The sequence below is a fragment of the Pseudorasbora parva genome, chromosome 24 (assembly GCF_024679245.1).
Source record: "Pseudorasbora parva isolate DD20220531a chromosome 24, ASM2467924v1, whole genome shotgun sequence".
NCBI classification, from domain to species: domain Eukaryota; kingdom Metazoa; phylum Chordata; class Actinopteri; order Cypriniformes; family Gobionidae; genus Pseudorasbora; species Pseudorasbora parva.
In genome coordinates this window covers 15,823,154-15,847,073 of record NC_090195.1, presented here as the reverse complement: position 1 = coordinate 15,847,073, position 23,920 = coordinate 15,823,154, and the positions used below count along the sequence as shown (strand labels likewise).

The 23,920-nt window shown below is 37.2% G+C and overlaps 1 protein-coding gene across 1 annotated transcript in view; it reads right to left on the bottom strand.

Annotated features, from left to right (window-relative positions):
- The window catches only part of map3k22 (mitogen-activated protein kinase kinase kinase 22), an 86,562-nt gene that overhangs the window by 14,874 nt on the left and 47,768 nt on the right, over nucleotides 1–23,920 (bottom strand). The window contains exons 9-13 of the mRNA XM_067434797.1: nucleotides 16,876–17,009; nucleotides 14,022–14,095; nucleotides 8,788–8,849; nucleotides 4,060–4,131; nucleotides 2,142–2,306 (exon numbers count right to left, since the gene is read on the bottom strand). Coding sequence (XP_067290898.1) covers nucleotides 2,142–2,306; nucleotides 4,060–4,131; nucleotides 8,788–8,849; nucleotides 14,022–14,095; nucleotides 16,876–17,009 — 507 coding nt within the window. The remainder of the gene's footprint in view (nucleotides 1–2,141; nucleotides 2,307–4,059; nucleotides 4,132–8,787; nucleotides 8,850–14,021; nucleotides 14,096–16,875; nucleotides 17,010–23,920) is intronic.

Here is a 23,920-nt window from a genome sequence, read left to right as displayed (position 1 = left end):
TCATTTTCCACTTATTCTATGACGGACACATTTGCGTCAGCATTTGCGATCCTCTTAATCAGCTTAGTGTTACTATAATGATATTTGACATGAAGCTATCTGAATAGTTTATGGAGGATCTGGTGGGAAAGAACCCACAAGCAGACAGTAGAGACGAGCATTCATGTTCATACGTCAAATTCAGGCGCCTGTCTAAGATTAATGGAGCTGATTAAAGAACCTGTTTGAGGACTACATAAGGGGTAGGGGTTGAGGATTGTTACTCATTATGTAGATGTTTGGATCTTTTTTTCCCTCACTGAGTTAAATGTTTGTGTGGGGGGGAATAAGTGCAAACAATGTTCTTTACTGTATTGTTGCCTTTTTATTTGTGTGTAAAATAAAAAAAACATGAAATAAATATTCAATAAAAGTGGCTTATAAGAGTCATTTATTTCCCGAATTGGACTACACTAGTCTTGCTGTAAGCTTTTGATTTACTAAAAAGAACCAGTTCATAAAGTCTTTTGCTTGTGAATATAACTACAGTTTCAAGGTGTATGTTGTTGATTCCCTAAAAAGTACTGGTTCATAAAAGAGTCATTTGCTTGTGAATCAGAGTACACTGGTCGAGCTGTATATTGTTGATTCCTTGAAAAGTAATGGTTCATAAGACTCATAGTACGTTTATACTTTTTAATAGCACTTACTACTTAATTCTGTATTAATTAAATATTAAGTGCACCGGTACCCGGTGGGGTCTTCTGCTGTTGTAGCCCATACGTCTTAAGGTTGTGCGTGTTGTGGCTTCACAAAAGCTTTGCTGCAAACCTCGGTTGTAACGAGTGGTTATTTTAGTCAAAGTTGCTCTTCTATCAGCTTGAATCAGTCGGCCCATTCTCCTCTGACCTCTCGCATCAACAAGGCATTTTCGCCCACAGGACTTCCATATACTGGATGTTTCCCTTTTCACACCATTCTTTCCAAACCCTAGAAATGGTTTTGTAACCCCAGTAACTGAGAAGATTGTGAAATACTCAGAGCGGCCCGTCTGGCACCAACAACCATGCCACGATCAAAATAGCTTAAACCACCCTTCTTTCCCATTCTGACATTCAGTTTGGAGTTCAGGAGATTGTCTTGACCAGGACCACACCCATAAATGCAGTAAAGCAACTGCCATGTGATTGGTTGATTAGATAACTGCATTAATGAGAAATTGAACAGGTGTTCCTAATAATCCTTTAGGTGAGTGTATAAACTTAATTGATATATTGTCCTAACCAACCCTTAACCATTTACAAGTTAGTAACCCTCTTGAAATATTTAACCTAATTTGTTTCAATATATGAGCGCCTACATTGTGGTTTTAAATTCAGTATTCTTGGAAAGAGACTGTGTATTTTCTGTCTATGTGCTAGACTTCAATTAATTAGCCACAGCGCAGTGTGGCGCTTTACGTCTGATGTGTGAAACACTTAAAGCTAAGTAAATGGTAAAACAATTGCTCTACAAACTAGTGTTTATTAGTATGTTAATAAATAAATTAAAATAATTTGAAAACAAATACCAGTTGCAACATCCAGCAGCACAATAAAAATTTAGCACCGCTAAATGATAACTGGAGACTGCTGACATGTTTAAAATGGCCGCATCCACTCTTAAATTAAAACAAGCTGGGAATATCATACAAAATTAATAATTTCTGTGGGTTTAATCTTTGAATATGTTTGTTTGAAGTTTGAATCTGTTCTAGAATTGGCTAGGTGGATCTGACACAAAAAAATGTGGTCCAAAAACTGCAGTTCTTATAGAACTGCAGCCTCTGATATTGCAGGAATATAGTACTGTTTTATTCAATACTAAAAAGAACCAGTTCATAAGCGCCATTTGCTTGTCAATCGGACTACACTGGTCATGTTATAAGTGTATTTTTACATGCAGCCCTTAGAGAGAACTCAACAGAAGGATGTTTCTTGCCATTGTTTTGTGGTGCAGTGTTTTCGTAGTAAAATAAGATTTCTTTTGCTGCGGTGCTATAGATTGAGCCTAAAATCTGACATTTCTGGTCTGGAGGCAAGCATGCAAATGTGTTTAATGGGATTTTCTTTTCTAATTGTCTGCATAAATGTCCTCATGTGTATGTATGCGTGTGCTCTTACATTTAGGACTGTTGCGTTGGCAGTTTTTCTCAGTCCAGTTGATGGTGTGCAGATCTCCACTGTACAGCAAAGTGCTTTCTCCATTATAGCTGCGTGTACGGCTGGACGGGACCAGCTGAAACAGGTTCTCTTGAGGCATAAAGCTCCGAGGGAAAGTCCTCCGACCTGTATGCACACACATATTTTATAAATGTGCATGATACAAAATACAAATACCCCTTTAGACATTTTGACCAATAAACTTCCATGACCTTTTGGATACTTTTCCAGTTATTTGAGATGCTGAATTTAAAAACGCATTTTCTATTTATACACACATATATACACTGTATACAGACATATTTTATAAATGCATGATACAAAATACAAATACCCCTTTTAGACGTTTTGACCAATACATTTCCATGACCTTTTGGACACTTTTCCAGTTATTTGAGATACTGAATTTATAAACACATTTTTTATTTATCTCATACACAAATACATCCACACACTAAAATGAACATACATATTTAAAATCACAATTGTAAAAAAAAAAAAACCCTTGATATTTCTAGGTTTCCCACCACCATATACATATTTAATAGTGTTTCCAGCATAGCATGGTGCGTACAACAAGGTCAAAGGTTGGACTCCCAGCCAGGGAACACTAAATACATTATTACCTTGAAAACACTTCATCTGCATTGGAACGTCTGCCAAATGCACAAATAACATTCCCCCAAAATGGAGTAAATCTTTGCAGAATTCAGATTCCCCTTCATGCTTTAAGGCACATGCAATCAACACGTCACGCCACATGTCCAAACATGTATCTTTATATTCCCTCTCTTCCTCCCTGATTCTCTATCTCACGCTCTTCTTTTCCTTTGTCTCTCACTTCCTTCATCAACCTTTCCACAATGCAGGAAACTCCTCTCAGTACAGGGTTTTGCAATAGTCAGTGTGCCTCATCAAGGGAAACACAAATAAAACACACACACATACTCATTCACATACACATACGTCTTTAATACACTCAGTGCTGGGGAAACTCAAATCATTCTGGCCAAGTTTATGGTCATGTGCACAGATTTATCTCTTCTAGATCCTGCCTCCAGCACTACATTTAATGTAAGGAATATGCTGAAAATATATCAGCACCTGTATAACCGCATCAAATCAGCATAAACTAGCCCTCTAGATTCTAGCAGGGATGAAAAGGGGTTTTGTGTTTTGGTATTGGCAGTCTAACAATTCGGATCTGGGCTGAAAACACATGTTTGATTCCAATTAGGAGAATCACCAAGAACACGATCCTGCTCTGTGCCATTGCGCAATGTCCTCCACGCTAACGCGATCCAGAGGGACAGTCCATGCAATTAGTGAATTGTGACTTGTTTTGGATAAGAAAGCATCTACTAAATGTTAACCAAAGAATTAATTTACTAATTAGGCACTCTGAGAATTGAGAGGCTCAAAATACCAGACTGAAGTTCTTGCTCTTTACACCAGTTTTCATGCAGACTTTGTGAAAACATAATGGTGCCATTATGAAATAGAAACAAAACATGACACCAATTATTTAAATCTAATTCAGCAGGCAAGACTTTTATAGGATTTATGAACTGTGTTTTGGGGGAAAACATACCAAATTATAATAAATAAAAACAATAGCCAACTAAATGCATTATTATTAATAATAATACTTATTAATTTATTCAAGGCTTTTAAAAAATAAGACGAAAATAAAATCGAAAGCTGTCATACAGATTAGATTAATTTATTCATTTAACTTGATTTACATTTAATCTCTCAGTTAAAACTCAAATGCATTTTTTCAGTAACAATAATTAATGACATGCACACAGTTGCTGTTTTGCTTTATCATAAATATAACAGTTACACACACATTGTTCTGGTAAAGGGCAGATCTTACCATCACCGTAGTCTTTACTGCGACTGGACACATGGAACTGCCGTGGGAAGGTCCCGTGTTTCCCGTGACGTCCTGCAGGTGGAGCAGTTAGACACAGGCCGGTTATTTGCATGCATTTTCTCCTCATTCACAGAAAACAGCTAATCTTAATAAGCTAATTCATTCAATTATTTGATATTAAGGTGATATTTAGCCATGCGTAATATCATTGAATCAAGCAAATCAGCTCTCAGATATTGAAGAGTTCTTTATCATACACAGACACACACATACACACGTCTGGTTCGCTATCTTTGTGGGGAGGGGACTCACAATAGAGACGTAATGGTTTTTCTACTGTAGAAACTGTATATTCTATCCCCTTACACTAACTCTACCCCTAAACCTACCCATCACAGTAAACTTTCAGCATTTTACATTTCTTCATAAGAACTTATTCTGTATGATTTATAAGCTGATTTCCTCATGGGGACCTCAATTTACGACCCCACAATGACGAGTCCTTATGAGTCTGTGTGCATTCAAGTTGAAGTCCCCACCGGGAAAGAAAAGCATGAACACACATGCACAAAATATATATATTTACACACTAATAATACACACACACACACACACACACACACACACACACACACACACACACACACACACACACACACACACACACACACACACATACTCACACAGTCTTTGTGGGGAAAATCTATAGACGTAAACCTATATTTTTTTTATACAAACTGTATATTCTGTCCCATTATACTATAACTCTACCCCTAAACCTACCCATCACAGGAAACAGTTTGCATGTTTCCTTTTTAAAATCCCTTATTCTGTATGATTTATAAGCCTTTTGAAAAGTGGGGGCATGGTTAATATCCTCATATTTCATATAATACCCATGTCATTATACACATTTTTTGTCCTGATATTTCACAAAAAGCACACACACACACACACACACACACACACACACACACACACACACACACACACACACACACACACACACACACACACGCACGTCTAGTTCACTATCTTTGTGGGAACTCTCCATAGACGTAATGGTTTTTATACGGTTTAAACAAATTGTACATTCTATCCCCATACACTGCCCCTACCCCTAAACCTACCCATTTCAGAAAACATTCTGGATTTTTACTTTCTAAAAAAACTCATCCTGTATGATTTATAAGCAGTTTGAAAAGTGGGGACATGGGTAATGTCCTCATAAGTCACCCTCTCCTTGTAATACCTGTCATACCCATGCTATTTTACACATTTGTGTCCTCTTAAGTCACAAAAACATTCCACACACACACCAAAAAAATGTCCCCACATGGACAAGATTTCGGATATTGCCATCTTTGTGGGGATATTTTGTTCCCATAACGTAGGGATTACCAGCCCACACACACAGTCACACACACAAACACACACACACACACACACACACACACACACACACACACACACACACACTGTAATTTAAAATTTAAGTAATATGTACATTAATGTATACTATTATATATAATGCTAAATAAAACTATACATGTAATGTATTACTGTAGTTTTTTTACAGTAGTAAATAGAATAAAGGTCATGCTCCAGGGTTTCTGTTTTGTATAATTCATTACAAATGATAATAAATCCTCTATTTTAAATGGCAAAAAAACACACAACATAAAAAAATGGTTGTGAAAATAAAAAATATATTTTTTAATGGTCCTCAGACAGGCTTCATTTACCTAATATGTGGTCATTCTGATTCAACCCTTTGATTTTGAAAGAAAGAAAGAAAGAAAGAAAGAAAGAAAGAAAGAAAGAAAGAAAGAAAGAAAGAAAGAAAGAAAGAAAGAAAGAAAGAAAGACAGTGACATTAAGAAACACCTGCACAAAATGAGTAAGCGGCTATGTGTAAACACAAGCGGGGGCCCTGACTAGCTCTTCTGCGTTCTGATGCTGTGTGCAATTGAAAGCAGCTGTTGAGCCAGCGACTGCCTCCCCATGTGCTGTTTGCAGCTCGTCTCCCAGGGAGACCCAGTGATTTGCTCTGTTTAGAAGCAGAGTGCAGGGAGGAAAAACCTACTCACAAGACTAAGGGAAAAAAAAGCTTGCTCTCTATGGAGAAATCCTCAGTGTCGAGGATCTGAATGCATGTATGAGGGTGTTTGGCCTTCACTGGAAAGACACGCACAGTGTCTGTATCATAGAGCTCTTTTCATTCTCTAACGGACTGGGATATAAATGCTCTGCAGCATGTAAAAAGGAAAGTTTCCATGAAAAGTGTTTTTGTGCATGTGTGACTGGCTGGCTGGCCTCCCTCTGTTGGGAAGATTACTATCTCATTATCAGGCAGGCCTGCTCTATTTGATCACTGCTCAAGAGGAAAAACAACAGAGGGAAACCGGGCATGAGCATGAGAGCTGGAGAGAGAGCGAGAGTGACGGAGCAACGGAGAGACAGAGAATACTAACCAGGAAAGGACATGAGAGAAAATCTCCTTGTTTAACCACTCCAGTAACTTTCAATTTCTCAGCACAGCAGAAGAAAAGGAATGAAAGGGGGAAAGAAGTGTGAAAATCTCATTCTCTCCCTGTCGATACAGGTCTATAAAAAAACCTAGTGAGCTGTCTACATATGCAGACTTTTCAGGCATCACACTGAAAAAAATCAATTTCTTAATCCATATTTTTTGTCATATTTTCTAGTATAAATATTTAAACATCCATAAACCATAAATTTACTTGAAAACAAAATTGAATAATAGCATAATATCTACATTAATCAAACAAAATGTAATGACAACAAAAACTTAGAATGCGTTCTGAAGGATCATCTGACAGTGAAGAGTAATGGCTGCTGAAAATTAATCATAGGAATAAATTACATTTTAAAATGGTAAATAAAAAATGTAACAGTTTCTACTATATTTTGGATCAAATTAAGGCAGGCTTGGTGAGTTTAAGAGACTTCTATCAATTAAAAAAAAAAAAAAAAAATTATATATATATATATATATATATATATATATATATATATATATATATATATATATATATATATATATATATATATATATATATATATATATATATATATATATATATATATATATATATATATATTCCAAAATGTTTGACTGGTAGTGTATATAAAAAATATATTTATTTATATATTTAGAATATCTCTCAAATTAAGTTATTTAAAGTTACTGCAAAAATGCAAACAAACAAACTGCCAATGAGGTAAATAATAATTATGATAATAATTATAATAATAACAATTTAAAGATGGTTAAAAACAACCTCAATATTTAATGAAATTTTGTTTCCAACAAAAAAAAAGTGCTATCTTTTACAAAGGAGGATCCCAGAATGCACTTGGATCAGCAAATTAAATAAATAACCAAAGATGGGGAAAAAGCAAAATATTACAATTATAATTATTTGTAATTAATATAATTGATTTAATACAGAATAATAATAAAAAATAAATCTAATCAAAATGGGCTAAATGTTATACTATTTATAAGCTACTACTAAAAATAACAGAAAATACAACAACAACAAAAAAATCTAAATAAAACAGAAATGTTATGATTATAATTCAACATTTGCGATGTACATCTCCCAAGTATTTCGAAAATTAGTTCCTGTCCATGTAGAATGTCAAATCAGTCATGCATCAGGCACCATTTCTGTTAGGATGCACTCTTAGAAGGCAGCTGCCTATCTAGGTAGTACACATCAAAGCAGCGCATTAGGTTTAAAGGTCCACTGAAATCAAAATTTCAGTTTTTTAAAAGTTTTCAAAAGTTTTTTAGCTTTTAGTATGACTGTGTTAGCCTTAAAGTTATGAATAAGCTAGTATGTTCCAAAACTATGACAAAATTTGCATTTAGGAGATATAAGCATTCAAATTTTACAGTCTCTCACTTCTGTTAAAACGAATCTCAGATGGTGACATCATCGCAGACTTTACTTTCTCGTCAAATCTTCTGTCCAACCAAAATGCTCTCTAGAATCTAAAGCCCGCCCCCTACGCTGCAACTGAAATCAGTCAGTTATTCACAAATTTGCTAATTTCTACATGGTGAAAGGCACATAGCACACTATATGTCATAGGAAACGATTCAGTGTAAATATGCTTTCATTTGAGGTGAATAAAATTTTCACGTTAGTTTCACACACCGCAGCAGCGCACACACCCCAACGGCTCTGGTCTAAATTTAGACTAGAGACACGAGAGCGCAGCGTGGATCATATGCGCGAGTCAGCGCAGACAACAAATATATCGGACCCATTTTAATTCGGCACAGAATGCTGCTTTTCAAAGTGATATGGAGGAGATTATGATGGTAAACAGTGTTAGAGGAAACTGGCTTTACCAAACAGAAGGGTCCTCTCTAGTCAAACTGTATATTAGCGAAACACTATTGGCTGTTTCAAAAAAGGGGAGAAGCTGCTAACAGCTGAAGCCGTTTTAGGGGAAATTACGTCAACACATTGAATAATGCGGCGCGTTTCAAAGCACTTCAGTGGGCCTTTAAGAACACAGCTGCATTCAACAGGACTATTTACAGTCTTGTTTTGACGCCCCATTAGCAATACAGTGTGACCACAGTCAACAGCTCAAAGGAAGCACCTCTGCTCCTGTCATAGAGAGACCATTAAAACAAGCCCACAACACTGACAGAAATCCAAATTCACTTGCTCATGTCAACCTCACCTTTATATTCATAGTTGAGGTTCAGGTAATTGTTGTCCCGGTTGCTCTGGGAGAATGGCGGGCTGTGGAAAGACAAGGAGAGATGATGGGTTATTTTTGCTTGTTACTCCCCTGTGTGCAGTGGTGAGGTTGGGCCGCACCGCCTGCCTGGCCTACATTCCTGTACCGCACAGTCCCCAATGTGCCAATGTGACCGCCTGCCACCTGTCATTACGTTGAGGATAGAGACTTGAGATTTTCTCTACCTGATACCTGACCCGAGATGCTAACGTCTGACCATTCAAAAGGGTTTCGTAGATGTTTGAATAGCGCAGCGAAAACGTTAAGTGTCAGTTAAATCTGCACAATGCAGTGACCCAAAAAAGTATTTGTACATTTAGGCCACCATCTATGTGGGATCTGCAAACAAATGATGCAAAAAAAAAGTTCACTTCATTAGCCGGTTTGCTTTTATGTGGTGGTCACACTAGCTTTTAAAATTGTGGAAATATTTCAGACCCCAGAACAGTTATAAGCAACAGGTTAAGTCATGCTAGATGGTTTGGTTTTCCGGGGCAGTTAGGTGTAATAATAATAATAATAAAAAAATAGAAATGAATACTTTTATTCAGCAAAAGTAAAGACATTTATAATGTTACCAATATTTCTATTTAAAATAAATGCTGTTCTTTTGAGCGTTCTGTTCATTCAGAAAAATATTAAGCATGAATATTTGCATTGATGATAATAAGAAATGTTTCAGCATTTTCTGTGAAATTGAAGACTGGAGTAATGGCTGCTAAAAATGTGTAAAATTATAAATTAGAAAAAAACTGTAAAATTATATAGTTTAACAATATTTTAATATTTATTTATAGTGCAATTTAGTTTGATATTTTGCTATTTCATTCAACTGCATTTGCATAACATAAAACCATTCCAATTATTTCCATTAAAAGTATATTTTCGTGTTCTCAAGTTCTTGGTAATGTTATACAGAAAACAGATGGATAAAGGCATTAATCATATTTTCCAGGCAAACAAATGACTACATTCAATCACTTGCTCAGCTGTGTGTAGTTAGACAGCAACATTCAGTTTTTTTCTTTCAGTTTTAAATCAATGTGAGCTGTAGCTGGCAATGATTCACAAAACAAAGCATGTTATGTTGTTGCAAGATTTCTTCTTGAAAATGACACGGCTCTTGGCTTGAACATAAATCAGCGATCGCAATTTTATTTGAATAATATGTCATGTATTTCTGAGTGAAACAGGATCATCAACGATAAACAAAAGTAGGGTGGGACTTGATTTGATTCTTTTAGAGGGACGGGGTTAAAAAAGAGGGAGTATGCAAACTATCCCCACCTCCACTCACTCACACTAGCTCAGAGATCAACTTTACTGAGGTAAACGCTGCACAAAGGTATCGCTCTTTACAACGTCAGACACAGAACGGTAATTGATATGATTATCATTTTACTATCAAACAGCTACTAATGTATTGCCAATGTTACACAAACCATGTTCCTGTTTGCCATCTGATTCCAGCCTGCCTTCTAAAAATCAGCATCCTTAAAACGCTTTGAACAACTAAGAAATTCAGTGGAGAAAGGCATATATTTCATCATAACATCGTAATATACATCATATACATACGTCACCGGCTATATTGCCAAATGTACCTGATTTTTCATATTAACAGAAAAATATACCGGGATAACCTGGCTTCCCGGAGACTTGCCTGCTCCAGAAAATAGCTAATGATATGCTAAAACCCCACCCACACGTTGACGTGATTGGTAATAAGGTAGTTTGTGACATTAGAAACCTTTGAGTTTTCAAACAACCCGTATTTGGCTCACTGGAGTTTTAAAGGTGTAGTATAATGACAGCTAGTGTCCAAATTCTAAATATTGTTTGCCCCGCCCCCTTAGACTCAACACTCACACGGGTTGCCATTTTAAAAACACGCAACAGGAAACGAGCGCAATTGACAATGGAAGACGAGGACACTTAAAAAGTCGGTAAGTTGATTTATTCGCGTTTTAATGTCCTTCCGTTCATAGAGATTTTTAGATTAATGCCGAGGCTATTTAGGTCAGATAGAATCTGCAATCTCTGACCGAGTTTATTTGTTGGCTTCCATGGCTGCTAATATAAACTGTGTGTTCCACCAACTGGCAACCTGTGGTGTCGAAATACTATTGGGTAAACTGTCAAACGTGCATCATCACAGACTAAAACAAAAACAGACATTCCGACACGGAACACACATTTCGACGTAGAATAACTGGCTCTAGCATCGTTTTTCAGAGAAATGAGTATGTGAACTCAGCATGTTTCCTAAATATCTGCAAACATATTGTGGTATTTTTATGCTTTAGTACAGTCAAAAACTTACATACAGCACCTTTAAAGAGACAACACTAAGCAATGGTGTTGACGTATGAATTTCCACGTTATTTGCACATATTAAAAACACACCACATAGACATAAAAAAAATAGTTTTAAAGTCCCGCCCTTTTTTCCAAGAAAACGTTCCTCGGATATACGTCACAATAGAGATGAAAAGACTATCGTACGTTCCATTTCATGCGGACTTTAAGATGCTAACACCCCAGTTTCCGATCACCCTACAGGAGTCAAGATGTTTAATAACAAAAACTCCTTTCAAACTTTTACAGGCAACAGCAATAAAAAAAAAAAAACTTGAGTTAATATGCAGAGAGACATAAAGTGATTGTTATTGCCCCGACCCTGTTATCCCTGTCCGACGGTGACGTCAGTACTGAGCGGGGGGGATCAGCAAGACCCCGGATAACGGGCACACATTTCCATGCACTTGTTTCCTGCCATTGTTCTAAGGGCTAAAACCCAGATAAAGCTCGTGCAGGTAGCATGGCTTTCCTTTCTCTTTCTCTTTCTCGCTCTCTCTCTCTCTCTTTTTCACTTTCCTGTCTTTCATTCTTACTCTTTCTCTCCCCTGTGTTATTTTTTCACACTGCATTATTGACTGACTCTTTTTATAACAATAGTGCACAGGAAACAGAAAGCAGAATAGATTGGTCAGATCAACCCACTCTCTCGCTATCTTTTATCTTTCTCTCTTTCATTCTCATTCTCTCTCTCTTTCTCTCTCTCTCTCTCTGAGCAGAGGCGGCGAGCGATAGCACTGGAATCCAGGCGTCCAGATAAGCGAGCTGTCGCCATGGGGACATCAAGGGTTTCCTGGTTGGCCTTTGTGGCGACCTGATTCCATTTCCTCTCCGAACAGTTAGCACATTTATCAGATATCTTGTCTATCCGTAATTATTATAATATACTCTATAGGGTAAAGTGTATAGTTATCTCATTTTATATGCAGAGACAACAAGTAAGGCATTTTAGTTTGATTTCAACTAAATACAAGAGGTGACAATACTAAACTACATATTTCAGTAACGTGAGAGTGGCTCTGATGTTATTAAAACGGTGCCCAATAAGGCTAATAAAAGAGGCTGACTACTTTTTATTATCTAAAACACTGAGCTAAAACAAAACAAATTCTAAAAAAGTCATATAATTAAGCTTAGTTTAATTTTAGAAACTAAATATTTTATATTATACAACATTTTATAATCAGCTGTCATTAAATGGTACTGAATTTTATTTTATTATTATCAGATAACACTAGTGTTTAACAATTAAAACCTCTATTGGTAATAGAGGTTTTATGAGAGTTGATTGCTAATGAGAGTTGGTTAACATGTAGTTGCAATTTAAAGGCGTCATGAACTGGCTTTTTTTCTTTTTTTCTACTGTTGTCTAAGGTCAACTAATGATGTTTGTGTGGTTTTACATTCAAAAAAATCATAACTAATAAGTAATAGGCTATTTCTACACTGGTTTTGAGGCTGTCTTCTGAACGCTGGGTTTTTGATGGGCGTGACGCACTGGAGACTTGGAAGTAAACACCCATGGGCTAGGATTGGAGAAGATTTGCATATATAATGAGATTCCGCTTGGCTGTCATATCTATGCCTCTGTCAGTTCAGGTCACATGAGGGAGAGATTATTAAAGCAGCAACTGCAAGGATTCTCTCGACCACAGGGCTCGTAAACGTCTTTATCAAACAAACGCAATGATTTATTTCTCAACCACCCTCGATTGATAGGAATATTATTTCTGTATTAGATGGTCCGAACGATCGGTCGATATAAGCGCAAACACACACACACACGTGCGCGCCCAGATCAAGAAAGAATTTCTGCCGACGGGCATACGTTTTAGTAGCCCATCTAGAAAACACAGCCCCGGGACTACTATTAGGCCGTTTAACTCACATAAGTTTGTTGCACCATTCCTGTCAGATCCAATTTAGAAGGTACAACATTGTGTCTGCAAATCTAGCACTTGAGACAAATGATTTACAAACGATTCTGCAGTGAAATGAAGTGAACACACAAACGTTCTTCACCACGTGAGCTGGAACTTCATTAAAAATATAAATGAAGTATCACACATTCCTAATATTATGATCCGAAGGAAGCTTATGCAGCGACTGTGTTCTTCCACAATATCTTGCTATCTTTTTCCACATGTTTATTGCTGCTGGCTAGTGAGCCGATCAGCTCCATGAGTCGGTGGATGGGGCTACTGAATTACATATTCTGTAGAGGTGTGTTTTTCGTCGCAAGATGATGTTAGGATGAAGCCCACAATCGTTTTCTGGGCCTGGTGTCTATAAAAGCTTTTCTTTGACTAAAAAAGAAGTTTTCAGCTCTGAAACTAATAAGGATAAGGATAATCTTATATTACCATGACCTTTTATATATCAAAAGCTCAAGGGAAAGTTGATTTCTCAATTCATCACTCCTTTAAAGCTAGGGTAGGTAATATGTTTTATAAACACTTTTTGTTACTGGTTTTAACTGTCTTCACATCCTGATAGTGATCAATAAAAAAAAGTTTTCTAAATATTATCATCTGTGGAAGTCTCGGTCCGAATGCAATGATACAATGTGACTATGCATTACTTAGTTTACGTCCTACTAGCTACATTCCGCCTTAAGAACAAATGTTGCAACCGTAAAAGTACAGAGTTAGTTACAAACTAGCTATAGTCACTAAACCTCTAGTGTGTGCTTTACATTCCAATTTAATTAAGAAATTATGAATAAATAGTGCAACCATACCCTGGTCTTTTTTTTAAAATATAGCTTTTTTCCTCTCTATAATACACACAAGTTTATAAAGCGGTCATTGGCCCACCTGTCCAGTGCTTGGTCCAGTGATTGACAGCTGCTGGAAAGCGACCCGTTAGCACTGCCGAATGGCTCCATAATCTACAAACAAAAAATAAATGACATCACTTCATTGCATTACATTTTTCATTACCATTTGTGGATCTGAACCTTAGCCCTCTACAAGACTGACGTAAGATTTTCCATGAGCCAAAGCCCATAATATGTCCAAGCTTCCTTTTCCCCAGACTGTTATAAAGTGAACGGTTACATAGAACAGTGACATCTTGCACACTTGATACAAGTCAAAGTACGGGGCGAAATAACATAAGAGACCATAAAAACTCAGTATTGTTTCTTTTTATTGGACTTTTCACAGTTTGTTAACCCAGGGTCATTCTTAATCAGAAACAACCAGGGTCATTCAAAACAAACAATCATTTGGGATTCATGATAATCCTGGTTTATCTGGTTCCGGATACTTTAATTAAGGTATTGAAATGTCACACAGTACATTTGCACACTCTGGATTGCCATGCTTATTTGCCTGAGGTTTATAACTGTCTGCCTGTTACTAAACAACTATTTTCTAATGCTCAGTTAAAACAGTTCTAAAAAACATATTTTCATTTTTTTTCTTTGGGCCAATAAATCAATCCATATATCAGTAGTTCCCAAAGTTTTTCAGCTGGGCCACCTTGTTGTAGAGGAAAATATCATCACGCCATGCTGCAACAACTTGATGAGGCTGTGCAACACTGGACATGTCAAACTGAAACTTTCCTCTCTTGTCAACATGCTTGGTGTATGAGCGCGGCACGTGCTCTTCAGTGGTGAAGGTGCGCGCTGTGTACGTCACATAAGGACGCACACTCAAAAGTAATCTGTTAAGGTTGTTTACATGGTGAAATGTTTCGTTTGATCGATTCATGAAAAGGTTTATCCCACCCATTTCAAAACGATTACAATTTCATTCGGTTTGGGCATTTTTATTACGATTGAGCTGTTCATATGAAGCATTTTCATTCAGATTGGACTTTTAAACCGATTACAGTGCTCCATGTAAACGCACCGACAGTAAAAAATTACGCAACATGGCACTTTAATAGTAGTTTATACTATTAATATAGTTAGTAGTTTATTTTACGGATAGTTTATTTATAATTCAATTACGGATATTTCACGTCATCTTCGAATGCATATTCGAATATCGAATAAAAAGTGACAGCCCTAGTTGTGGTAGTTGTGAAGTTCGAAGTAGATTCATTTTCTGTTTTCCATTTACCTGGGACTGGCAATCTTTTCACAAACTGGCCCATGCTTAGTACAGAACCATGCCTTATTCAATTTTACACGGCTCCCTGCAATACTCAATTCTTTAATCGCACCATTAAGCGGTCTGTTATTCCACACAACAACCGCTACAACTGATAACTGACAACTGCTCAAGCGGTATTCTGAGGCTGACCCACAAAAAAAATCTTATCACATTTTTAACATGTAAGAGACCATAATCATGACGATAAAAAAGCACTTGTTCCTATAGTGTGTGGAGTGTCATGATGAGGCCAAGGCAACACACCACACACACTAGCAGATTCCATTCTGAAACAACCAATGTCCCAACTGTGAACACAGTTCATCTCGCACAGTCTCGCCGTGTTATGTGACTTTAGAGTAAACAAACATGGCGGATGATGGGCAAGAAGGAATGGCGATAATAGTGTTTAGACTATAAAAGACGTGGAGATGATGTGAATATGGACTTTACATGTTACAGTTTGAGCTTGAGGCAAATTAAATTCATTGCGGATGTCATACAGTTATGTGCTCTCTCTCTCTCTCTCTCTCTCTCTCTCTCTCTCTCTCTCTCTCTCTCTCTCTCTCTCTCACACACACACGCCGTTACACACACAAAAAATCAATTGTAAAGATAACGGTGGAAATGTTACGAGCTGCGTCACAACTGTGTTATGCTTCCGTCTTCTGTCAACTTGCTTTCAGATTGGGTATTGTTTCGTTCCACCTGACAATATACAGTGTTCCCGCCACACAACAGGATGTGAATATTTACGATTTGAGATTGGTGTGGTCCAGACATTATTTTGAGCAGATTAATTCGCTCATAACACGCATCATGCATCACACAACAGGAAATATAAAATAATAATAAAATGATAAAATAATCTGTAGAACTATCAAAATAATCTGGATTTCAAGATTGGCGGAAAGGGAGAATTTGGCCCAAAATCGGTCGATTATCTTGTAGTGTGTCAATATAACACTACTCATAACCTAGGCTTAAAATCTGAATCAGTGTTCAATGTTTCTTTTTTTGGATACATGGGGCCAGATTTACTAAAAGCTTACACTAACGCAAATTAGCGCAATTTACAATTTACTAAAGATATGCGGTAAAGATATGCAGTAAAAAAAATTGCGCTAAAAAGGCATTGGTTATCTTTGCAGCTGAGCCAGTTGTATATGCATTTGTAGGAGTTTTCCTTTCAGACACAACATTTATGGGAGGAGAGTATTTAAATGAATTGCGCAAGGTGATTTACTAAAGTAAATTTACTGGTGTTTGCGCCATTACTTACCAGCCCAAAAAAGTATGCATTAAACCGGATGCTAGCTGGTAGATTGCCTTGGTCATTATGGAAATGATCTGGCTGCGTCTCTGTTCTTTAATTTGCGTGCCATCAGTAGATTGTGCGCAGAACTTCCCACTACCATCTGCGCTTTTTTGGAATTGCGCCCTCACGCTAATTTGCCCTGTTTAGTAAATCTGGCCCATGGTGTGTGTGAAAACATATTGTGAAAAGTCCTTATGTATCTTTAAATCACAGTTGTAATCTGCAGCTTCCAACCATGAAACTTACATTTGAGTCGAGCGTTTCTGGGATGAACTCTCCTTCACTGTGGATGCTGGTGTAGGACCCCTGCCGAGCGATCTGCTGCTGCTCTTCTGGTACGCTGCCCGGAGGTGGTGAGGTGCGGCCCATGTTCAGGGATCCTGCGGGCAGGCGGAGTGATGTTAGCTACCATGACACATCACACAGCCTGATCCCAAAAAAAAGCAGTCTGGAACAGTAAAACTTCCACTGCAACTAATAACAGGGTGCAGGATCCCAGAGAAAAGAAGTCGAGCAGATTGAAGTGAATGATGACTGAGATTTAAGCGCGGTTTGTGTGACAGGTAGTGACTAATGTGACTAGTGAGTAATGGTGGATGAATAAAGAGAGAGGACTTTAATGAAAAAGAAAGGCAATAAAAATTAAAGCTGCGAGCAGCGATGACGGGCCCAAGCCGGTGGCACCACCACCCCGGTGGCTTCAGGCAAATTGTGCAAGACAGGCAATATGCATTTAAACAGGAGAGTATTTTAAAATCGCTCAAATATGCCACATTTACCGCAGCAGCTGGTGCCGCTATGACCACAAGCCACACCCATGATGGAATTTAAATATAGATGAATTCTAATGTAATATGATATAATAGGTAATTTTCAAATATGTGCAAAGTTATCTTTTGCAGCTCAAAATTTTGTAAGTCCAGAAGGCCAGTATTTAATTCATGGTCTTTTTATTTTATTAACACAATTGTTAAACGAATTATATAAAACTATATTGTTAGTGCCCTACAAATGAAGTTGGATTCACCACATTAACTGCAGCAGTTGGTGCTGCTATGACTACGAACCACAACAGTCACATCTATGAGATCAATTCAATTTAATGAATCAGTTTCATGTCAGATGATGTCACATCAATTTTAAATGAGCGCAGAATGCCGTCCGAATGGTGATATTGTATTATCCTAACACTTCTCTTGATGTGTTTTTGACCTACCTTAGCTGTTTACAATCTTATGCAATTAAGCATGCTTTCATTTCAATATTTGTAGCATCCAATAAAAAAATGTTAATTACAAAATTACCAATTGGAGCCAAATCACAGAAACTGCAGCAATGATTTTAATATTAGTGTCAGGTAAGAGTAAGATGCGCGTCTAAATTTTATGGAAGTTTATTATAAACTTTATTATAAAATTTACTTAGACTGACTGGGTAAACCCAGCCTGATCTGCCAGCGATTTGACTTCGCCCTGCAACACAGTCTGAAAACCTGTACATTCATTTCTACTGCTTCTGTTACACTGTTGCGGGAACAAATCACAGACTAACTTATTCACCTGGCACGCTATTGGCGAGTTTAGTAGTCTGTTTAGTTGACTATCCAATTGCATACAGAGTCATTCAAATAATGCTCATTGATCAATCTTAAATTGAGCTTGGTCTGGTGATACCCAGACAACTTATAAACTAGAAAATCATGTGAAATTTACTTTTTAAATCAATTTGATTTTTATCAGTAAATAATTAATTTTAAGACATGTGTCTTTTCAAAAACAGAATGACCTTCTGTAAAGCCCAAGTATAGAAAACACGCACACACACACACACACACACACACACACACACACACACACACACACACACACACACACACACACACACACACACACACACACACACACACACACAATTTCAAGCATGCTAAGTCTCAAAAACACCCAAAAAAATAATTAAAATGACACTTTGCCATAGCAACAGTTTATAAAATATCAGGAATCCATTCGTATGTCTATATCTGTCATGTTTTCACATTATACTGATGAAGTTTGAAGTAAATCGGGTGAAAGTAAGACAGTGATTTAAATTTTTTTCAAAAAGTGACACATCCTGCTGCCAGTTGGTGGCGCGATAACTTTGACTGAATATTGGAATGTAGATGTCCTCAGGCCAGGACTCTTGTCAAACATGTGAAGTTTGAGGCAGATCGGACATTGTATGCCTGAGGTACAACAAATTCCTGTGTCATGGCGAAACATCAACATTTGTGAGGCCGCCACAGACACACCCTTCAGGGAAAACTCAAGATCTTCCCAATTTAACACCACAAAGGCCTTTAGATTAGACTGTGCAAATACGATGTTGATATGATTAAATCTCTAGGAGGAGTTTGTTAAAATACAACGTCTGGCAATGGCAAAAACTGCACCAATTTACCAAAGAAAATTCAAAATATCTCACTTCCTGTTGGTTTTTCAGATTTGGCGCCTTGGGTCTTTTTTGTAGGTATTGGGCTGTTGAATGCGTCTACCGAATTTTCATACTCATACATGAAACATAGTGCGAATGACATTAATTTAAATTTTGTAGGTGGTGCTACGAACCATTTTGCCACACCTAATTCTGAAACCCATATCAGATGTATGTTTTCACCACTTCTGATGCGTGTGCAAAGTTTCATGAGTTTTCATGCGTGTTTAGGCCATCAAAAATGTAATTAATTTGGGAAAAGAAAAATGATGGTTTTAGCAATTACAATAAGGTCCTCACACCTTAAGCCCTAAATATCTGAGTTCCTGTTCGTCGGAGCTAATGACTGTAAATTAGAAAGTTGTTCGGCTCAAAGAGAACAATATATATACAGAGTTTGGTGACTGAAAATAAAACTAACCCCCCCACTTTTGACAAAAGATTGCATTACTTTTGTCAAAAGATGGCGCTACTGAGCTCCTCCACCATGCCCGATTTTAAGTCTTTGCCCATATCTACTGGACAGCATGTCTGATGTGTGTGTTGAGTTTCATGTAATTTGAAGCATTTTAAGAGTCTCAAAAGCAGCGAAAAAGAATGTTATAGTTTGATGTGTTGCCGAAGAAAATTCAAAATATCTCACTTCCTGTTGGTTTTTCAGATTTGGCGCCTTGGGTCTTTTTTGTAGGTATTGGGCTGCTGAATGCGTCTACTGAATTTTCATACTCATACATGAATGGTAGCGCGAATGACGCTTAATTTAAATTTTGTAGGTGGCGCTATCGAACCATTTTGCCACACCTAATTCTGAAACCCATATCAGATGTATGTTTTCACCACTTCTGATGCGTGTGCAAAGTTTCATGAGTTTTCATGCGTGTTTAGGCCCTCAAAAATGTAATTCATTTGGGAAAAGAAAAATGATGGTTTTAGCAATTACAATAAGGTCCTCACACCTTAAGCCCTAAATATCTGAGTTCCTGTTCGTCGGGGCTAATGACTGTAAATTAGAAAGTTGTTCGGCTCAAAGAGAACAATATATATACAGAGTTTGGTGACTGAAGATAAAACTAACCCCCCCACTTTTGACAAAAGATTGCATTACTTTTGTTAAAAGATGGCGCTACTGAGCTCCTCCACCACGCCCGTTTCTGAGTCTTTGCCCATATCTACTGGACAGCATGTTTGATGTGTGTGTTGAGTTTCATGTAATTTGAAGCATTTTAAGAGTCTCAAAAGGAGCGAAAAAGAATGTTATAGTTTGATGTGTTGCCGTGGCAACAGTATATACAATATCAGGAAGTGCTTACCAGCTTTATATCTGCTATGGTTTGACATTATACTGATGAAGTTTGAAGTAAATCGGGTAAAAATAAGATGGTGATTTCAAAGCATTTTGAAAGTGACACACTTCCTGCTGCCAGTTGGTGGCGCTATAACTTTGACTCACAAAAGTCATATCCATGTGATCAGCCTCTTACAACGAACACACAGCTGAAGTTTCATCAAAATGAATTAATGAATGCAGAAGTTATAACACACTTCCTGTTTCCCTTTTCTCGCCATAAATTCGTCTCCTCGCCACAGCCTAACCGTTTGAGATATCAAAAAGTTGCTCGCAATTTAGCATCCTCAGTGTCTTGACTTCATGCTGACCGAGTTTGGTGCTGATTGGGTGAATCGTCTAGGAGGAGTATCGCAAATTCCAGAGCATGTGTTTTCCGAACAACCCATAATAGCTCACTTCCTGTTGGGCTGACACATAACTTAGAGCACGAAAGTTGTTCGGCCCGATGAGCTCTATATGTGTACCGAGTTTCATATATGTGCGTGCAAGTGTGTTTGATTTATAGACCATGTTTTCAGACCCCACTTTAGGGGGCGCAGTCGAGCCCCCCTGCCACACCCGGGTACCAGCCTCAGCCCGGCCCTGATGGCCGCAGATTCCGATGTGTGTGCAAAGTTTCAAGAGTTTTCGAGCATGATAAGGGCCCCGAAAGTGCCCGAATAGTCGAAAAAGCTAAATTGTCCTTAGAAGAACAATAGGGCTCTGCGCCCTTTCAGGGCTTGGGCCCTAATTAAAAGAGCATGTGACAGAAAGGAATGGGGGTGGGGAAGAAAGCGTCAAATAAATGTGAGACTGACACCTGCAGACAGTGTGAAATGTAAAGACTTCTGCATTCTAGCACAATACAATTACAATTAAAGGGACAAATTTACTTTTGCTCTTTCTATAATTTTAGAATTAGTAGGCTATCTATCTAGCTATCTATCCATCCATCTACACACATATATATATATCAGTTAAAGTTACCACAGGAGCGACTGTCTCTCTTGCCTAGCCTGAGCCCAATGAGTTTTTAAATCGTCCTGTGGGTTTGAAAAGTCACGTGCACTATAATTGGCTATTGCGCTGTTCATGACGAATCCTAACTTTTTCCACCCTCTCTTTTGTTACTGTACCTTTAAGACTTTTACCATAAATTAACTGTTTGACTAACCGACAGGTTACAGGTTTAGTAGAAGGTGATCATACATATAGTAAATGTGGTTGGTTATGTTGCATTCTAAAGGATGTCATGTCAAAAAAGCATCTAGTTTTTCATGACATGGTCTCTTTAAATGCTATTTTTATTAACTAACTGCTAAAAAGTAATGCAGAAATGCTATGTATTCAGGCAGCGCAAAATCATTTCTCCTTCACCCCATTATAATGACAAATGTTGACTGCTCTGACATACTGAAATCTGTAAAAAATACATCCTTGACATTCAGCCAGCAAAAACCTAAAACCTCTATCATTCAGTAAGTAATGTGTGGAGCGAGCTATTTTTCTTTCCATGTCTCCTTATCAGGTGTGAAAACAAAGAGATGGTGCCAAACATTGGAAAAATTGTGAGAAGGTGAAAAAAACTGAGCTCTCTACCGCTATATGCAATATTTGGGTAGACACTCGTTCTCATTTTGCACAATGTTTGTTATAAACTTCTCACTGTTTATTGGCTTATGAATAATGTGTGAATGATCCGATCAAAACCTACATCTACTAAATGTCACCTGATGAATTTGAAAACCTTTCCATGCTGGCAGATTTAAAACACTTCTGTATGAAGCTGAAGAAAAACAAGCATGTTTATATCCTGAAAGAGTCATGACAAATGGGTGTATGCATGTGCATTTGCACTTTTCTACTGCTGACACAGCAAAGAGCTTTGAGGGATGCTTTTTCAAACACTATAAACTCGTTCCACTTGCCTTTGAAGCACTCTACAGTCTAAGACTGACAATGAAATGATTTTTAAAAACAGATCCCAACAGAGCCCGAATGAAACTCGAGACACCCTTGACTGTCCTTACTCAAATATGACAAGTGCTGTCATGAGTTTCCAACATTAATTTAAATTAAATAGCTGCATTTCATTGACTGTATGTAGACTAATACTATTAATAAACTGAAGTATAAAGACTTTTTTTTTTAATTCCATTAAAAACATTTTAAAAAATTGGGGTCAGTATGTTTTTTAAAGAAATTATTGCTTTCATTCAGCAAGGACGTATTTAAATTAAATTAAATTAATTTTAAAAAGCATGATATTTTAGCGCTTTATAAAGAGGTCTTTTTCAAATAAATTCGGTTCTTTTGAACTTTCCTTTCATAAAACACATTTCTGAAGGATCATGTGATCATACTGAAGACTGGAGTAATAATGCTGAAAATTTAGCATAGCAATCACGAGAATAAATAACATTTTTATATTTATTAAAATTAGGGATGTCAAGCGATCTAGCTGTAATCTTATTAACTGCACGGTGTGGCAATTAATCGAACTAATCGCAAATTAATCGCATCAAATTTGGCTGAGAAATCACCCCCAAAATATAATTTCAAGTCATTATTGTGTTAAATGAGAAAAGAATCAAATAGACATTACAAAAAGCTTTAGAAATAAATATTATATTTGATTTTATTACACAAACTTTTAGGCTACAATGACCATAAAGTGAACTTTAATATTGTTTTCTATTATTATGGAATATGAAATATATATACATTTATACCTTGGTCTGTTTAAATACTCGATTCTGATTGGCTGGAATGTGTGCAGTAAAACCATTTAAAACACAGGTAGTTTCAATCAGTTTGATTACAGTTCAAAATTAATCCGCCACTGTAAACATTGGTAACCATAGTAACACAGTTAAGCTTGCAAATAGAGTGACAGTGGCAGTATCAACCATAGAGATGTAGGTTATACGTAGAACGTTACATATCTATGGTATTAGCATTAAGTGACATGATGTGACACACAGAAGCCAATGGCACATTTCACTATGCGCATATACAGCTCTGGAAAAAATTAAGAGACCACTTGACATTGATTTCTAAATGTCAAGTGGTCTCTTAATTTTTTTCAGAGCTATGTATATGTATACGTCATCTATGACTATGCGCATATTGGCACATCCGTGGCACATGCAGTCTTCATAAGTGGCATGTGTCACTGACACACACACACTGACACTGACACACACCTGACTGACACAGAGTTGCGGAACTTGTCACCGTGTCGTGACACCTCCAGTAGTGACAGACCGATTAATCTAACAACTATACTGACGTAATTGTGACACAAAATCCTAAATAAATAGCCTAATGTTGCTGTATTTTAGATGTCAATAAAACACATTAAAGACTTTATTTTGCAAACATGTTTGAATAGCCTACGTCACACATTCTAGGAAAAACACGAAATAAATCTATCATGGGTCACTACGAACAACCCATTAACAGTTGCGTCCGTTACTATAAAACTTTATTTTT